We start from the raw sequence: 18,794 nt of genomic DNA, 5'->3' as shown, positions 1-18,794 counted from the left end.
TCCGAAGACAGTTTTACTGTCGACTGCTTCTGACAGCGAAGCGTCTGAAGCAGAGAGTGAATGTGAAATGGGATCCTCAGAGAGAGTCATGGAAGACAGCCCAGTAGGGATTAATTCGACTAAACAATGTCGTTTGGCGGGCCCCAGGGGAAGAGCCTTCTCTGTGGCGGCCCTGGCCCTCTGGAACCAACTCCCCCCGGAGATTAGAACTGCCCCCACCCTCCCTGTCTTTCGTAAACTACTCAAGACTCATTTATACCGCCAGTCATGGGGGAGTTGAGATAGCTCTTCCCCCTAGGCCATTACAAGTTATGCATGGTATGTTTGTGTGTATGTTTGGTTTTATAATAGGGGTTTTTAGTTATTTTTTATTATTTGATTGTACATGTTGTGTTTATTATTGTTGTTAGCCGCCCCGAGTCTGTGGAGAGGGATGGCATACAAATCCAATAAATTATTATTATTATTATTATTATTATTATTAATTCATCATCCTCATTATCCTCGCTGCATTCGGATCAAGAGACATTCATTGACGTATGCAATCGCAGGGCAATGACTAGGAAAGAGCAGCTGCGGAAATACTTCAGGAGATAAGGGAGTTTCACCTGTGGTTGGGTGTGGTTTGACTAATTGGGGCTGCTGTTAAATTGCCAGCGTTCTGGCCTCTGAGTGTGGAAGTTTATCCATTTGGTGAAAGAGGAAGTGGTTTTATCTCAGGATTCTCCAAGGATTATCTTTGCATTGATTCCAGGACTCTGAAGCTAAACCATAGTCAAGTGCGTGAGTTGAGAACACTTGAAGGAGAGTGGCTGTGACGTCTTCACAGCTGCTTGTTCATTGCTTTGTGTTTGCTTCTTGTTTTTCACCGCATTCAAGTCTCTTGCTTTGGAGGTGAGCACTTGGACTACCAAAAGGGTGTTTTGCTTCTATTTTACTTTGGATTTGTGACTTTTCATTTGCTTCGCGTTTCCCGCACTCTCCTTCCTGGGTCGCTCTCCACCTCAGTCTGGGTCGCTAGGCGAATGGGTGCTGCCAGAAGCATAAATGCTGCCAGCGCCGCTTCCACCCATCCCTTCTGCTTGCACCTCAGGCGGGAGGTGGCCACGTGAGGCTGGAGGGGAGCCAGGCAGGAGAGAGGGAAGCTCGTCCGAGGCCAGGAAGGAGGAAAGAGGAAAAAAGCAAGGAGCCCAGATGCAGCAGCAGCAATAGCAGGGGAAAAAAGGAGAGCTGAGTTGAGACCACTAATCCAGGAAGTGACAGCTGCCGATCAGCTGGAGCTATGCACACATCTTCATTTCTGCCAGTGGAACTGCGTGCCACCCCATCCTGCCTGCTACCCACCTCTACACACCCACACCCTTTTGGCACCCGAACTAAAAATGTTTCACCAACACTATGCTGAACCATCTTACTACAGGTCGTCCTCGGATTACAATAGTAATTAATGTTACTCCTCTTTTGCAAACCAATCCATCTTTTTTTATAAAAAGAAAACTGCCTTTTCTTTCTATAAGGAACCTCAAAAAACAGCAAAAGAAAATACTGTTCAGTCGTGATCGCCGTATGGAAATTTTAGGTCTAATTAAAATCTAATAGGTGGCTTTCATGTTAGAAGCCCATTAGCTACACCGTTCCTCGCTTAATATCTGAATGGCAACATATGTTTTGTTGTTTGAGGTTTTCATGCAGAATTTTGAACCTGTGACCCTGTGAGCGAAATTTGAATTAAATACAAGCTGCCCAGATTGGCTGGTCTCAGTCAGCGCATTAAATCACAAAGGGCTAGCCCAGTTGAATATTTACCAGGCATAAACAATTGGAAATGTATTTGCTAGGGTTTGTGGTTTTTAAATATGTGGACTGGTCCAACATGTTTTGTTTTATTTTATTTTATTTATGTTATGTTATGTTATGTTATTTTTATTTTTATTTTTATTTTATTATTTTATTATTTTATTTTATTTTATTTTATTTGTTTGTTTGTTTGTTTATTAGATTTGTATGCTGCTCCTCTCCAGAGACTGTTATATCTGAGTTTCTAGATGCAATCAAATAAAAGTAAAATAAAGTTATGTAAAGTATTATTTTACTTAAAGAGTAGTAGATGCTTGGAACAAACGTCCAGCATACGTGGTTGGTAAATCCACAGGAACTGAATTTAAACAAGCCTGAGATAAACATATATCCATCCTAAGATAATATACGGGAAATAAGGGCAGACTAGATGGACCATGAGGTCTTTTTCTGCCATCAATCTTCTAATGCAAACTCTTAAAGAAACAGCTCTTAATGTGAGCTGAATATCCCTCTAGCACAGTGTTTCCCAACCTTGGCAACCTGAAGATATCTGGACTTCAACTCCCAGAATTCCCCAGCCAGCTCATCTGTCTGGAACCCATACCACATCTCAGACATCAACACCCTTGAAAATGTCCAAAGATATTTCACCAGAAGAGCCCTTCACTCCTCCACTCGAAACGGAATATCCTACGAAAATAGACTAACAATCCTGGGCCTAGAAAGCCTAGAACTACGGCGCCTAAAACATGATTTGAGTGTTGCCCACAAGATCATATGCTGCAACGTCCTACCGGTCAATTACTACTTCAGCTTCAACCGCAACAACACAAGAGCACGCAACAGATTCAAACTTAATACGAACCGCTCCAAACTTGACTGTAAAAAATATGATTTCAACAATCGAGTTATCGAAGCGTGGAACTCATTACCGGACTCAATTGTGTCAACCCCTAACCCCCAACATTTCTCCCTTAGACTCTCCACGATTGACCTCTCCAGGTTTCTAAGAGGTCAGTAAGGGGCATACATAAGTGCACTGGTGTGTCTTTCGTCCCCTGTCCAATTGTCTTTCCTTTCTTTCACCTATCATATATATTCTCTTCCTTTCATATATCCTCTCCTCTAAGTTCACGTTTACCCTTATATATATTACCACATGTCTATTTTTCTTCCTATGTATTTGTGTATTGGACCAATGAATAAATAAATAAAATAAAAATAAATTAAAAAGTGGCCAAGGTTGGGAAACACTGCTCTAGCATATCAGCACAGGAGGTCTTCAGATGAACCAGCAATTATGGGGGAGTCTTGTGTCCATCCAATTTCAAATCCTCCTCCTCTGTCTTTCCTTGACATTTATATAAGATTCTAGTCCTCAGTGATCTATTATTTTTCATTTCCAAAGACAACGATGCTGCTTGATCTTATGTCCTTTTAGAATGCCAGAGGCGTTGTGACGGTCTCCATTAAATCTAAACGCACAAAAGACATTTATATTTTCCACACTTGCTCGATAAACTTTTAAGGTGCTTCTCCCAGGAAAGTTGGTTTCTCAGCACGGCTTAAGAGAACCACAATATCACACCCCGTTGAGTTCATCGGCATCGACCAGCGACACCCACACAACACAGCTTCAATTGAGTCCTGGGTTTTATGAGTTCAGGTGGAAATTGAGTTTTATTCTAGGCAGCTTATATTGAACCATAAATTAACCAAAGGCGCCGCGTTCACTCCACGAATGCGAACTCTTAAGTAACAAACAAGCCAAGGTTTATAATTGAACAAGCTTTACTAAGAGAAATTACCTGACAGTGAGAAGAATTACTGTATTTTTCGGAGTATAAAATGCACCTTTTTCCTCCCGAAAAGAAGCTGATAATTTGGGTGTGTCTTATAATCTGAATGTAACAATTTAAAAGATATTTTTTCCAGCCCTAACTAGGTGCTAATCATCTTCCCAGCTCTTACTTTGCAGGCTTTTTCATTGTTACTCTCTGCGAATAATGTTTTCCAAGTTCTAAGTCTTTGCAGGGGGGTTTTCATTGCTCTAACTTGCTCAGAATAAGTTTCTTTCCAGCCCTAACCAAGTGCTAACAATGTTCCCAGCTCTTCCCAGTTTACAAGCTCTTTCATTGTTACTCTCTGCAAAGAATGTTTTCCAAGCCCTAAGTCTTTGCAGGGTTTTTTTCCATTGCTCTACTTGCTCCGAATGTTTCTTTCCAGGTGATAATGGTGTTCCTAGCTCTTAGTGTCTTGCAAGCTCTTTCATTGTTACTCTCTCCAAATAAAGTTTTTGTAAAGCCCTAAACCTGGGATAAAATAATGTGCTAAAACTGACCAGACTAAGGACTCAAGCCAGATGAATATCTGGTAAGCAGATTCTTTTCCCCAAACTTAGGTGCGTCGTATAGTCCGAAAAATACGGTAATCCGTGGGAAAGCCTACCACCCAGAGGAGCGTTTGGGAGAAAAAGAGTGGACAGACATTTATTCAGGACGTCCTGAAGGCGTTTTTCTAAAGAGGCAATTGTACTTTTTTTGTTTTTCTTTGAAGACCTTTCACTTCTCATCTAAGAAGTTTCTTCTGTTCTACAGAACAGTCCTGAAGCTTCTTGGATGGGAAGCGAAACGTCTTCAAGGGGAAACAAAGTCCAGTTGCTCTTCAGAAACAACTTTTGGGACGTGACCTGGAGGACTGAGAGTCTCCACAGATATTCCGTTGAAAATGTTTCGCTTCTCCTCCAAGGAGCTTCTTCAATTCTGAAGAAAAATGGAAGAAGCTTCTTGGATGAAAAACGAAACGTCTTCAACTTTGCTGGTCAGAAGGTCACAAAAAGGGATCATGTTATCCTGGGACCCTACAACAGTTATGAGTACATGCCAGTTGCCAATTGTCTGAATTTTGATCACATGACCCCCATGGGGATGCTGCAACGTGGGAAAATGGTCATAAGTTGCTTGGTCATTGGTCATTCGTAACTTTGAATGCTCACGAAACGAACTGGTTGTAAGTCGAGGAACGCCGGTTACACGTTCAATGCCTTCTGCATATTATAATCTTTTCACGGATTTTTAAAAACAGTTTTTAATGACTCGTAAGTCACCTTGTAGAGGAGATGGAGAGCGCAGAAATGTAATAATGTATTTTTTAATAAAATTAAAATGTAAATTTCTTTTTAAATGGTTTTGCACTCTTTTTAGGGGATTTGCATTGTGTTTTATGTGTATTTGGTTGTAAGGCGCCCAGAGTCCTCTGGAAATAGGGTGGTATATGTCGAAAGAAAGAAAGAAAGAAAGAAAGAAGGAAGGAAGGAAGGAAGGAAAAGAAAGAAAGAAGGAAATAAATAAATAAATAAATAAAGAAGGAAGGAAGCAAGGAAGGAAAAGAAAGAAAAAGAAAGAAAGAAGGAAGAAAGGAAAGAAAGGAAGGAAAAGAAAGAAAGAAAGAAAGAATGAACGAAAGAAAGAGAAAGAAAGAAAGAAAGGAAGGAAAAGAAAGAAAGAAAGAAAGAAAGAAGGAAGGAAGGAAGGAAAGAAAGAATGAAAGAAAGAAGGAAGGAAAAGAAAGAGGGAGGAAGAAATAAAGAAATAAAGAAAGAAGGAAGCAAGCAAGGAAGGAAAAGAAGGGAAAAGAAAGAAAGAAGGAAGGAAAGAAAGAAAGAAGGAAAGAAAGAATGAAAGAGAGAGAGAGAGAGAAAGAAAGAACGAACAAACAAAAGAAAGAAAGACTCTCCTTTAATTTTCTCCAGACACATTTTCTGGAAAAGGAACGTTTATTATAGAGTTTAGAAAAAAACAAAACAACCCACAATTATTTCCCCCGCTTCGATTTTCCTGAGAACATCTTTTAAAAGGGACATTTTATTCCTGGCTCCTGACCCATTTGCCTGGTTCTTCTTTTAACCCACTTTCAAGCTTACGTTTGCATTGCATGCCTCTCTCTTCTCCCGCCCCCAAAAAGCGTGCATTTGGCCTTTCATGTCTTTTGCAAGCATCCGCGTGTGTCGACGGTTGCGTGATCCGAAAGGGCCGTTGCAGAGGCTTAGGGAAAAGAGGTTTTGCAACAGTTGTTGGTGCGTGCAAAGCACCTCTCTTGAAATCCGGAAAAAAAGCTTCCGCCTACATTAACGGGAGAACTTTACAAACAAGATTCTCCATGAGTCAAACCAGGCTCGTTGCTTTCCCTGCTCTGAAAAATGCTCCCAAAATTATTGTTAGTCCTTTCTTTCTTTTTTTTTGCAAAAAAAATTTTCTCCACATTTTCCATCTGCAGTGGTGCCTCTACCTAAGAACGCCTCTACTTATGAACTTTTCTAGATAGGAACCGGGTGTTCAAGATTTGTTTGCCTTTACTTAAGAAGCATTTTCCACTGACAAACCCAAGCCTCCGAAACTGTAACCGGAAAAGGTGGGGAGAAGCCTTCGTGGGGCCTCTCTAGGAATCTCCTGGGAGGAAACAGGGCTGGAAAAGGCAGGGAGAAGTCTCTGTGGAGCCTTTCTTGGAATCTCCTGGGAGGAAACAGGGCCTCCACCCTCCCTGTGGTTTCCCCAATCACACGCATTATTTGCTTTTATATTGATTCCTATGGGAAAAATTGCTTCTTCTTACAAACGTTTCTACTGAAGCACCTGGTCACAGAATGAATGACGTTTGTAAGTAGGGGTACCACTGTATACATCAATACATATACTTAAAATATATCAATAATATACATAGTTGTTGTGGCCTGTCCACATTCCGCCAAGCTGGGATTCTGAGGGTTGAGAGATAATTGAGGCCTGGTAGCCTAGGCCTGTATACTGGGCACCCGAGTCTGATAGCGGGGAGGTCAGAGAGGATGTGGTGTCAGAGACTGAAAGCAAATCAGGGCCTTCTGCACCTGCTGGGGTGCATGTGAGTGACTCAGGAAAAGAGGAAGAGCCTCTTCTTGATGCTGGGGTATGCAGTGTTGCCATAAGGCACGAGTGGTTGAGCAGGAGGAGGTCTCTGCATGAATAGATCTCTAGAACAATTGGCCACACACTTAGGTTATTTAAAGTTGAGCCACGTGATGCTTCAGTGGAGAAGTCAACTTTCGTTATGTTCTAGATGTCTGAAAGTTTGAGGACTACCTGGAAATGCAGAGGGGAAGTTTGTTGTTGTGTTGTTTCGGAAAGTACAAAATTTCTTTTTACCAAAGTTGTGTCCTTCTGTGGAAAATGGGTTATTTTTCACCCCAGGACTGTAAATTATCCACAGCTTTCTGTATCACACACACACACACACACACACACTGCGAGTACAAAAAAAAAATTGGACATGCTGTTATCCATTAGTTTATCCTATACTTATCTCGAGATTGGAATAATCCAGAGCGGATGTCTATTTTATTCGACAAAGGGCAGAGGATTAAAGAAAATACATTCTTCTTAATTGCTCAATCTGGACCTTTTTTCAGCTATAGGCAATTAAGAGATGGAGAGAGAGAGAGAGAGAGAGAGAAAATAAATCTGTTTATTTTTTTTCCTTCTTTAGATCCCGTCAGGAATTGCCGAGCGTTGGAAAAACAGATCAATAATTTATAATTGTCTTGCCTGTAGCTGGAAATTAAAGTAATGTTTTTCCTTTTTTTTAATAGAGAGAGAGAAAGGAAGGAAGTATGCCAGCAGTGCTTATTGACATGGATGTATTCCACAGAAAGACTTGTTTTATTTAATTTTGTTTTTTTTTAACCTTATAGGAAATCAATGGGTTGACAGTGCCATTGGTCAACCAGGACAGAGAAAAAAATGCAGAGAAGCGAAGCCAGCCACTAAAGTCAGAGAAAGAGGCTTTGTTGATAGGTAAGATCACTTCTCCATGCGCCTTTTTCCAAGCATAACGTTGTTCATGTCTCCGAGAAGAAGAATCAGCCAACAGAAATACGAGGGTTATCCGGAAAGGAAGGTTAGAAGACACGTAGCTCTCGTGGGGAATGTTCGCGGGGGAAGTTGGTATTTCTGTCGTGTAGCGGGAAGCCATCGACTGGCCTTGTGGGGAAGGTTAGAGATGAGCGTCCTCACTCCGTTTCCCTCCAAGGGCAAAATGCGCACTGTAATGCGCTACCTGTATGCTGAGGGCAGGAACACTGCTGTGATGGGGGCCCAAAATTTGTGCGCGATGGGTGCCCAAGATTTTTCTCGCCGACTGCTGAGTTTTGAACTTTTGGGCTGAAGGAGAACGGGGATGGTGCCACTGCATTGATCGACGTTTTCTCTCTGGAGTCTGGTGATGAGCCCAAGTGTCATCTCCTGTCACTCTACAGTTGAGAAAAGCCTCACCTTCAATCTCGAAACGGTCAAGAAATTCTTGGGCAGCACTGACTCTGTCGACTTTGTGCACTTCAATAAGCAACTTGGGTACCCATTGGAACAGCGTTCCTGCCCTTAGCATTCAGGTAGCGCATTACAGCGCGCACTTCGCCCTTGGAGGGAAATGGAATGAGGATGCTCATCTCTAACCTTCCCCACAACACCAGTCTATGATCTACTGACCCCTGGCACTGTTCATTCTCTTCTGCTGGCTTCCCGCTATATGATAATAATTGCAACTTCCCCCACGAACATTCCCCGCCAGAGCTATGGGCCTTGTAACCTTACTTTCTGGATAGCCCTATATAAGAACCTAAGAAGAGCCCTGCTGAATCGGGCTAAAGCCCATTGAGTCCAGCGTTCTGTGTCCCACAGTGCCCCCCCCCAATTGTCCATGGGGATCTTGAGCAGAAAGAGAAGGCAAGACCCTCCCTTTCCATGGACCCCCAACAAATGGGACCCAAGGGAACCCTGCTGCCTGGGGTCTCAAACCCCGGGTTTCAGTGGGTGTGAGACTCCAGGAAAGAGCTGGAATCTGCCTAGATTTGGATACATCAACTACGTTAAGAAAACCTTGTCTCTGTAATTAAATGTTTTTCATAAATCCATGAAATGTAGCCCTTTATGGAAAGTTCTGCAAGTGGGCCTTAATGATTTGGTGGAAACATCTCATGAACTTTGCGGAGTGGCGCGGTGGCCCTAGAGGTGGAGCTCTTGCCGCACAATCAGGAGGCTGTCGGTTCAATCCTAGGTAGAGGCCGATGTCCCTCTAGGAACCAGTACAGTGGTACCTCTACTTAAGAACCTGAGCCTGGAAAAATTTCCCAGGAAATTTGAGAGCGTCACGAAGGCCTGGCCAATTTCCTGCCATTCCCCCCTGGGTTTCTCTCTCTGGCGCAGTGTATGAGAGGCAGCCTTGCGCCATGTGTTTGAGAAGCGTGTGCTCCTTCTCACCACCTTTTTTTAAGCCTTAAAGTTTTGGATTTTTTTGATTCCCCTCCCCTCACCTTCTTCCTTCAGCAGCGACTCGCCTCTTCCTCCTCTTCTTCCTCCTCCCACCCAAATTCCGAGCTTTTATTTCTTTCCTCATGGGTTTGCACACATGATTTGCTTTTACTGAGGGAAAAATTGCTTCTTCTTACAAACTTTTCTACTTGAGAACCTGGTCACGGAACGAATTAAGCTCGTAAGTGGAGGTACCACTGTATTGGGTTCCTACTGGTACAGATGAGGATGCCACACTGGTAGTAAAGCTTCACACACAAAGGACAGGTAGCTGCAGAAGTGGCAACCCCACCCTTCTGGGCACCCTTAGAATGTATCTGCTGGACAAAACTCCTCATTGGCAACAGGAAGGGCATTGGGCCACTAAACACTCAGAACGACTGACAGGTTTCCTGTGAAAATTGCTGGGTTTTTTGCTTCCACACATACCGGCGAAAATAGCCGAAATCTCACTTGTGATTTTGTCGATTTTCACCGGTTTTTGCGTCTACGCATGTGGAAAATAGCTGAAATCTCACAAGGGCCATCCAGGAAGCAAGGTAAGTGGCTGCCCACCACTGCCTGTATATATGGGGTGAGGTATCATCAATATGCCGATGATACCCAGTTATACATCTCCACCCCATGTCCAGCCAACGAAGCAGTGGAAGTGATGTGCCGGTGCCTGGAGGCTGTTAGGGCCTGGATGGGTGACAACAAGCTCAAACTCAACCCAGACAAGACAGAGTGGCTGTGGATCTTACCTCCCAAGGACAACTCCATCTGTCCGTGCATTACCCTGGGGGGGGAATTATTGACCACCTCAGAGAAGGTTCGCAACTTGGGCATCCTCCTCGATCCACAGCTCACATTAGAGAAACATCTTTCAGCTGTGGCGAGGGGGACGTTCACCCAGGTTTGCCTTGTGCACCCGTTGCGGCCCTACTTGGACCGGGAGTCACTGCTCACAGTCACTCATGCCCTCATCACCTCGAGGCTTGACTACTGTAACGCTCTCTACATGGGGCTACCTTTGAAAAATGCTCGGAAACTTCAGATCGTGCAGAATGCAGCTGCAAGAGCAATCATGGGCTTCCCTAAATATGCCCATGTTACACCAACACTCCGCAGTCTGCATTGGTTGCCGATCAGTTTCCGGGCACAATTCAAAGTGTTGGTTATGACCTATAAAGCCCTTCAAGGCACCGGACCTGATTACCTCAGGGACCGCCTTCTGCTGCACGAATCCCAGTGACCAGTTAGGTCCCACAGAGTGGATCTTCTCCGGGTCCCGTCAACTAAGCAATGTCGCCTGGCGGGACCCAGGGGAAAGCCTTCTCTGTGGCAGCCCCGGACCTCTGGAACCAAGTCCCCCCAGAGATTAGAACTGCCCCCACCCTTCTTGCCTTTCGTAAACAACTTAAAACCCACCTCTGCTGCCAGGCATGGGGGAATTAAGACTTTTTTCTCCCCCTAGGCCTTTACAATTCTATGCATGGTATGTATGTATGTAGGTTTGGTTTTTATATTAATGGATCATTTCTAATACCAAATTACTATTGTACACTGTTTTATTGTCGCTGTTAGCCGCCCCGAGTCTCTGGAGAGGGGCGGCATACAAATCCAATAAATAAATAAATAAATAAATATTCTCTGTTGCTATCCGTTGACTAATTTTCTCTGCCACCCTCCATACGATCAAGCTCGGTTTTTGTAGCCCCTCGCTGCTAGCAGAGACAAACCTAATTTATGGGGAAGAAAGCTATTTTTTCTTCTCCCTTTAAATTTAATTCATCGATCGTCTGGGCTAGTTTTTGTGGGTTGCACAAGATCTGCAAAAGGTTTTCAAAATGAGAAAAATATTAATGGGGGGTGGGGGGGGAAACGTGGTTTAAATTGCTCACTAATCTTAATCTGGATGTAACCCATGCTAAAAAAAGTCAAGGTTGATAGCCAACACATGTTCCTAACCCGAGCCACCAATGAAGGTTTTTTTTTTTAAAGCAAGAATTTTATTATTCGAATGCCTAACAAATTTTGATGGGCAAATCAACATGCAAAGCTGCAAAATAATGTTTCCAGCATGACTTTCATGGAATGTAATTTTTTCTTCTCTCTTTTTTTTTTGGTCACTTGCATTCAAACTGTTTTTTTTTTAAATATCTTTATTTACATTTAAAATAACAAAGACAATAAAACATAAACAAAGACATAATTACTCTTAATTCTTAAACACTAAAACTTTGGTTTGAAATTTATTTTCTTGCTGAATTGCTTTGGAAAGATTTTGAAACTATTATCTTAAATTTTCATTTTAATACAGGTATTATATCAACGTTCCTCCATGTACATCCTTTCGGAGCTAATATTGAATATCTCTGGTCGTATATGCAGCAGCTGGACTCTCGGGTAAATTGGATTTATAACTTTTGAGGGGTTTGAAATTAAGAAAAATGAGATGAGGTAGGCAGCAGATTCTCCATCTCGTCTGCCCTTATACTATTTCTTGTATTTTATCTTAGGATGGATCTATGTTTATCTCAGGCATGTTTAAATTCAGTTCCTGTGGATTTATCAACCACGTCTGCTGGAAGTTTGTTCCAAGCATTTACTACTCTTTCAGTCAAATAATACTTTCTCACGTTGCTTCTGATCTTTCCCCCGACTAGCCTCCGATTGTAGCCCCTTGTTCTTGGGTTCACATTCCTATTAAAAACACTTCCCTCCTGAACCTTATTTAACTCTTAAACATATTTAAATGTTTCGATCATGTCCCCCCTTTTCCTTCTGTCCTCCAGACTATACAGATTGAGTTCATTAAGTCTTTCCTGATACGTTTGATGCTTAAGACCTTCCACCTTTCTTGTAGCCCATGTTTGAACCCGTTCAATTTTGTCAATCTCTTTTTGTAGGTGAGGTCTCCAGAACAGGACACAGTATTATTCCAAATGGGGTCTCACCAGCGCTCTATACAGCAGGATCACAGTCCTTATTAGTTCTGGTGGAACTGTAGGACCTTAATGAAATAGTACAAAAGAGCATAAGAGCCTTCTGTTCTGGTTCCTACTATTTCAGTCTGCCAACAGCAACACATGTGTGCAAGAGAAGGCTAGGTAACCATCTCTGGCTTGCAAGTGTTGACTGGCAGGTGATCCAATCTTCTCCCTCTTCCGGATCGCTCTTCAAATTTGTGAAGGCTGGAGGGGCTTTTTCCCCCCATGCCTTCTCTTGGGGACCCCATCACCCCTCCCTCGCTCTTCTCCTCCCTGCTGTTTCCCTGATTTGCTTTGCTTTTCTAATGTCTTCATTTTATTTGCATTTTATACTGAGAAAAAAATATTTAATAAAATATAGACCCCTCTTCCTTTTCCTCCTTCTCTTTTGCTTCCTCTTTTTCCTCCTCCTCCTCCTCCTCTTCTTCTTCTCCTCTTCTTCCTCTTCTTCCTCCTCTTTTTCTTTTTTTCTTTTTCAACTTCCTCCTCCTCCCTTTCTTCCCTTCTCCCTTGTCCTTCTCTCCTTTTTCTTTCACCTCCTCCCTTTCTTCCCTTCTCCTCCTCCTCCTCTTTTTTCTTCTTCCTCTTCTTCTTCCTCCTCCTTTTTCTCATTTTCATCGTCCTCCTCTTCCTTCCCTTCTCCTTTCTCCTTTTCTTCTTTTTCTTCTTCCTCTTCCTCCTTCTTGCCTTCCCTTCTCCTCCTGTTCTTTTTCTTCTTTTTCATTCTCCTCTTCCTCCCACTCTTCCCTCTTCCCTCCACCTCTTCTTCTTTTTATTGTCCTCCTCCTCTTCCTCTTCCTTCCCTTCTCCCTTCTCCTTTTTCTGCTTCCTCTTCCTCTTCTTCTTCTCCTTTCTCCTCCTCCTCCCCTTCTTTTTCTTCTTCTTCCTTTCTCTTCCTCTTCTTCTTTTTCATCTTTCTCCTCCTTCTTGCCTTCCCTTCTCCTCCTCTTCTTTTTCTTCTTTTTCATTCTCTTCCTCCCACTCTTCCCTCCTCCCTTCTCCACCTCTTCTTTTTATTGTCCTCCTCCTCTTCCTTCCCTTCTCCCTTCACTCTTTTTCTTCTTCCTCCTCCTCTTCTTCTCCTTCCTCCTCCTCCTCTTTCTTCCCTAGATCTCAGCGAACGAAATAGAAATGCTTTTGATGAGGCTCCCGCGTATGTTTAAGCAAGAGTTTTCCGGCGTCGGAGCCACGCTGGAGAAACGCTGGAAATTCTGTGCCTTCGAAGGGATCAAAACCACTTGACCGCGACCGTTGGATCCGAGCCCAGCAGGGGAAGAACGTGTTAGCAGACCGCGATGGCAGAGGCGAGCCCAAGTATTAAAGGAGGAGAACTAGGTTTGGCTCACCCCCTTCCAAACCTGGTTTTAGTTGCATTTGTGATGTCCTCTTGTGAAAAATGTAGTCGTGTGCCAGTTCCAAAAACGATAAGGGAAAGGGAAAAAAATAAATAAAAATAAACGCTCCTGAAATGTTTCCTATGAAAACTCAAACTCAACCAATAACTCTATATAATCATAATGATCTCATTTATTTAAAAGACGCACCTGATTATTAGCTCACCTTGAGCCAACTGAAAGACGACGTCTCGGTTTCTAAGCTCCAGCCGTGTCTGTGTACGATGTGATAGATCTTCCTCCAAAATCTCATGCCTAAGAGTCTTTCCGTTTCATAAGAAGACAATAAATAAAATAAAAAAATCCAATTTCATAAGTGAGAAACGAGTATATACCAAAAGCAAACTTGAAAACAAAAATTGTGTTTGAACGGTTATTTGTACTTTGTAAAATTAAGTTCTATCTGCTCTACCAGGGACTTATTGCCTTATTGCCAGAGGCCCGAAAAAAAGGAAGAAAAACGAAATAAGGAACAAAAAAACCCATGCGCTTGGGTTCTTTGACGACGCTTTCTTTCTGCAGAATATTATTTTTCTAACGTCACGGTTCTCCATTCTAAGTTCCTTTAACATGGGTTGCATATCAATTTTCATAAACCATGTAAATAAAGAGGAAGGCAGTGTTACTGTATTGTATTTGGTATGTAACATTCAGGGTTATCTATCTGAAAACAAGTATCCGGTTGCATTACTGTTACAGATTTTATAGCAAATATATTGATTTTTTTTTTCAATAAATAGGAATTCTACCATAGTCGGATTTCTGCAAGGTGTCTTTTTAAAAAAAGTATTTATTTTGTCCTCATATATTTCACAATGTATTATTATTATTATTATTATTATTATTATTATTATTATTATTATTATTATTATTTTCACAAAAAGAAACAGTAATACACAGCCAACGAGATTGATCTGCTGGATTTCGTATCACAATATCACAAATCAAACACTTCCCAAGCACCTGGGACGGTGTGATGTATTTTTGTATGATGTGCCCAGATCCAGGTACGGTGGCCTTTTGCAATTGACAGATCATGATTTTTTCAATGTTTATTGTTTATTGTCGATGTTTATTGTTTATTGTCAATGTTTATTATTATTATCATCATCATCATCATCATCATCTTCATCATCATCATCATCAATACAACACAGCAAACGAGATCACTATGCTGGATTTCATATTTCATCACCAGTCGGGCACTTCCCAAGCACCTAGGACTGCGTGATGTAGCGGCGAATTATGTGTGCCGATCCCAGTAAAGCGGCCTTTTGCAATTGACAGATGGAGATTTTGTCAATTCCGATGGTTTTCAAATGTCCACTGAGATCTTTTGGTCCTGCGCCCAGCGTGCCAAGTACCACTGGGACCACTTTCACAGGCTTATGCCAGAGTCGTTGCAGCTCGATTTTCAGATCTTCGTATTTCACTTATTTCTCTAGCTGCTTCTCCTCAATTCTGCTGTCCCCTGGGATTGCGATGTCGATGGTCCATACTTTCTTTTTCTCCACGATCACAATGTCTGGTGTGTTATGCTTCAGAATTCGGTCAGTCTGAAGTCGGAAGTCCCACCGTAGTTTTGCTTGCTCATTTTCGACCACTTTTTCAGGCTTATGATCCCACTAGTTCTTTGCCACTGGTAGATGGTAGTTCTGGCACAGGTTCCAGTGGATCATCTGTGCCACAGCATCATGTCTCTGCTTGTAGTCAGTCTGTGCGATCTTTTTGTGGCAGCTGAGTATGTGATCGATTGTTTCGTCTGTTTCTTTACAGAGTCTGCACTTTGGATCGTCTGTTGATTTTTCAATTCTGGCTTTTTTTCTATTATTATTATTATTAGTAGTAGTAGTAGTAGTAGTAGTAGTAGTAGTAATAGTAGTAGTAGTAGTAGTAGTAGTAGTATGCTGTTGTTTGTAATATGTGTGTGTGTGTGAGAGAGAAGAGATTTTATTTTTTTTCCTAGGAAAAAAACACCACCAAGTGTTGGGTTTTCCTCGTGGTTTATTTTTAATAACCCGGTGATGGCAGTTCCACCCTTGGGTGTGTTGAGAACTGGACCAATATTTCACACAATGAGACGTATTTGATTAAATGAAACCAGATGGCAGCTGGGAACCGGTGGAAAGGGAAGGGGTGGATGGGGGTGCGGTTTGTTTCTTAAAATTAATTTTCCAACATGCAATTTGGAAAGCTGGATTCTCGTTCCACCACAGAGTCTGGGCTGCGCAGAATAAGGGTACCAGATACACTTCCCAGGCCCTGCTTTCTACGGGCATCTGCTGCGGTCACATCCATCTATTTTATTGGACTGCTGTGCTATCCCCAGACCTCACTGGGAGCTGCCTGTTTTCAAAGTTATTTATTTCTTGACCAGGTGAAATGGAGTGGGGAGAGGAGTGGAATGAAGGATAGCATGGCATGGCATGGCAGGAGAAAGAAGAGAAGAGAAGAGAGTCTCTACTTCCCTCATGCATATCATTGTCTCTATTCATGATTGAGGGAACTATGTGGTACCTTGCTCAACAGTAGTAACTGTGAGAGGGATCTTGGAGTCCTAGTGGACAACCATTTAAATAGGAGTCAGCTGTGCTGCCAAAAAAGCCAACACAGTTCCAGGCTGCATCAACAGAGGGAGAGAATCAAGATCACGTGAAATGCTAATACTACTTTACAAGGCCTTGGTAAGGCCACACTTGGAATCCTCCATTCAGTTTTGGTCACCACGATGCAAAAGGATGTCGAGACTCTAGAAAGAGTGCAGAGAAGAGCAACAAAGATGATTAGGGGACTGGAGGAAGAACAGTTGCAGGAATTGGGCATGGCGAGTTTAATGAAAAGAAGGACCAGGGGAGACATGAGAGCAGTCTTCCAATATCTCAGGGGTTGTCCCAAAGAAGAAGGAGTCAACCTATTCTTCAAAGCACCTGAGGGTAGAACAAGAAGCAATGGGTGGAAACTAAACAAGGAGAAAAGCAACTTAGAACTAAGAAGAAATTTCTTGACAGTTAGAACAATTAATCCGTGACTTGTCTGCAGAAGTTGGGAATGCTCCAACACTGGAAGTTTTTAAGAAGGTGTTGGATAAACATTTGTCTGAAATGGTATAAGGGTTTCCTGCCTAAGCAGGGGGTTGGACTAGAAGACCTTTAAGGTCCCTTCCAACTCTGTTGTTGTTATTGTTATTAAATAGAATTCCAAGTCACTGAGAAATCTCTCAATTCTTTGAAATTTTCAAATATATCTGTGGTGTTTGGTACAGAAATTTTAAATAGCAGTGGTAAAACCTGCTATTTAAAATAAATATGCAGTATTTGTTCAATGGTTGTTAATCATTGAAATGGATAAGATGGGGGAAGCTTATTAAGAGAATAATTGAAATGATATAATTTAAAACCAGGTTGACTCTTTTCTTACTTTTTTTTTTGCAAAACCAATTCAACTGTAATAAGGCTCCCAGCAATAATCAAATATCTCATTCTATGAAATCACCCTCTGTAAATACTGATTCTTCTCATTTTGTTCAATCTCAATATAGAAACATTAGCACAAAATACCAGGAAGAATAAGAATGTTTAAGGTCATATCGCCACTGAGAACACTGTGCAGATAAATCTATTTGCAAATGACATGATCATTTCCCACTAATGTCCTAATAGAGATATGATACTTGCGGTATGAATTAAATTTTAGACCCAGTACTCTTCAACATCTTCATCAATGACTTGGACAAGGGGATAAACGGGAAACTAGTCAAATTTGCAGATGGCACCAAACTGGTTAAAAGCGGTGTGAGTGACATAGTGGAAGGTTTGGTAGGGAAGGTTTGCCTATTTGCCAATGACTCTAAAGTGTGCAATAGGGTTGATATTCCTGGAGGCGTCTGTAATATGGTAAATGATTTAGCTTTACTAGATAAATAGTCAAAGCAATGGAAACTGCAGTTTAATGTTTCCAAATGTAAAATAATGCACTTGGGGAAAAGGAATCCTCAATCTGAGTATTGTATTGGCAGTTCTGTGTTAGCAAAAACTTCAGAAGAGAAGGATTTAGGGGTAGTGATTTCTGACAGTCTCAAAATGGGTGAGCAGGGTGAGCAGTGTGGTAGGAAAAGCAAGTAGGATGCTTGGCTGGATAGCTAGAGGTATAACAAGCAGGAAGAGGGAGATTGTGATCCCACTATATAGAGTGCTGGTGAGACCACATTTGGAATACTGTGTTCAGTTCTGGAGACCTCACCTACAAAAAGATATTGACAAAATTGAACAGGTCCAAAGACGGGCTAGAAGAATGGTGGAAGGTCTTAAGCATAAAACGTATCAGGAAAGACTTCATGAACTCAATCTGTATATATTGAATTCCTCCTCCTACTGTCTGTTTGTAGCCCTTCACTGAATAGATGATAGATATATATGGAGGAGAGAGAAACAGACAGAGACACACAGACACACACACACACACAGATAAAGAGTCAGAGACAGAGACAGGGATGTATACAGTACAGTGGTTCCTCTACTTATGAACGTAATTCGTTCTGTGACCAGGTTCTTAAGTAGAAAAGTTTGTAAGAAGAAGCAATTTTTCCCATAGGAATCAATGTAAAAGCAAATAATGACTGTGATTGGGGAAACCACAGGGAGGGTGGAGACCCTGTTTCCTCGCAGGAGATTCTTAGAGAGGCCCCATGGAGGCTTCTCCCCACCTTTTCTGGCCCTGTTTCCTGCCAGGAGATTCCTAGAGAGGCCCCATGGAGGCTTCTCCCTGCCTTTTTTGACCCTGTTTCCTCCCAGGAGATTCCTAGAGAGGCCCCATAGAGGCTTCTCTCTGCCTTTTCCGGCCCTGTTTCCTTCCAGGAGATTCCTAGAGAGGCCCTACCAAGGCTTCTCCCTGTATTTCCCGCCCTGTTTTCCCCCAGGAGATTCCTAGAGAGGCCCCATAGAGGCTTCTCCCTGCCTTTTTTGACCCTGTTTCCTCCCAGGAGATTCCTTGAGAGGCCCCATGAAGGCTTCTCTCTGCCTTTTCTGGCCCTGTTTCCTTCCAGGAGATTCCTACAGAGGCCCCATGAAGGCTTCTCTCTGCCTTTTCCCACCCTGTTTTCTCCCAGGAGATTCCTAGAGAGGCCCCACGGAGGCTTCTCCCTGCCTTTTCCAGTTACAGTTCCGGAGGCTGGGGTTTGTAAGTGGAAAATGTTTCTTGAGAAGAGGCAAAAAAATCTTGAACACCCGGTTCTTATCTAGAAAAGTTCGTAAGTAGAGACGTTCGTAGGTAGAGGTACCACTGTATATATAAAA

The 18,794-nt window shown here is 42.3% G+C and overlaps 1 protein-coding gene across 4 annotated transcripts in view; it reads left to right on the top strand.

Moving 5' to 3' along the window:
• ENOX1 (ecto-NOX disulfide-thiol exchanger 1) overlaps positions 1 to 14,256 on the top strand; it is a 400,166-nt gene extending 385,910 nt beyond the window's left edge. For all 4 annotated transcript variants that reach the window (XM_070751411.1, XM_070751410.1, XM_070751412.1 and 1 more), the window contains 3 exons: positions 7,523 to 7,625; positions 11,440 to 11,525; positions 13,220 to 14,256. In XM_070751411.1, coding sequence (XP_070607512.1) covers positions 7,523 to 7,625; positions 11,440 to 11,525; positions 13,220 to 13,351 — 321 coding nt within the window. In that variant the 3' untranslated portion in view covers positions 13,352 to 14,256. The remainder of the gene's footprint in view (positions 1 to 7,522; positions 7,626 to 11,439; positions 11,526 to 13,219) is intronic.
• The last annotated feature ends 4,538 nt before the right edge of the window (positions 14,257 to 18,794 follow it).

The sequence above is a fragment of the Erythrolamprus reginae genome, chromosome 4 (genome assembly GCF_031021105.1).
Source record: "Erythrolamprus reginae isolate rEryReg1 chromosome 4, rEryReg1.hap1, whole genome shotgun sequence".
Lineage (NCBI taxonomy): Eukaryota > Metazoa > Chordata > Lepidosauria > Squamata > Dipsadidae > Erythrolamprus > Erythrolamprus reginae.
The sequence above is the reverse complement of the archived record's forward strand: the minus strand, read 5'-3'. Positions and strand labels throughout refer to the sequence as shown.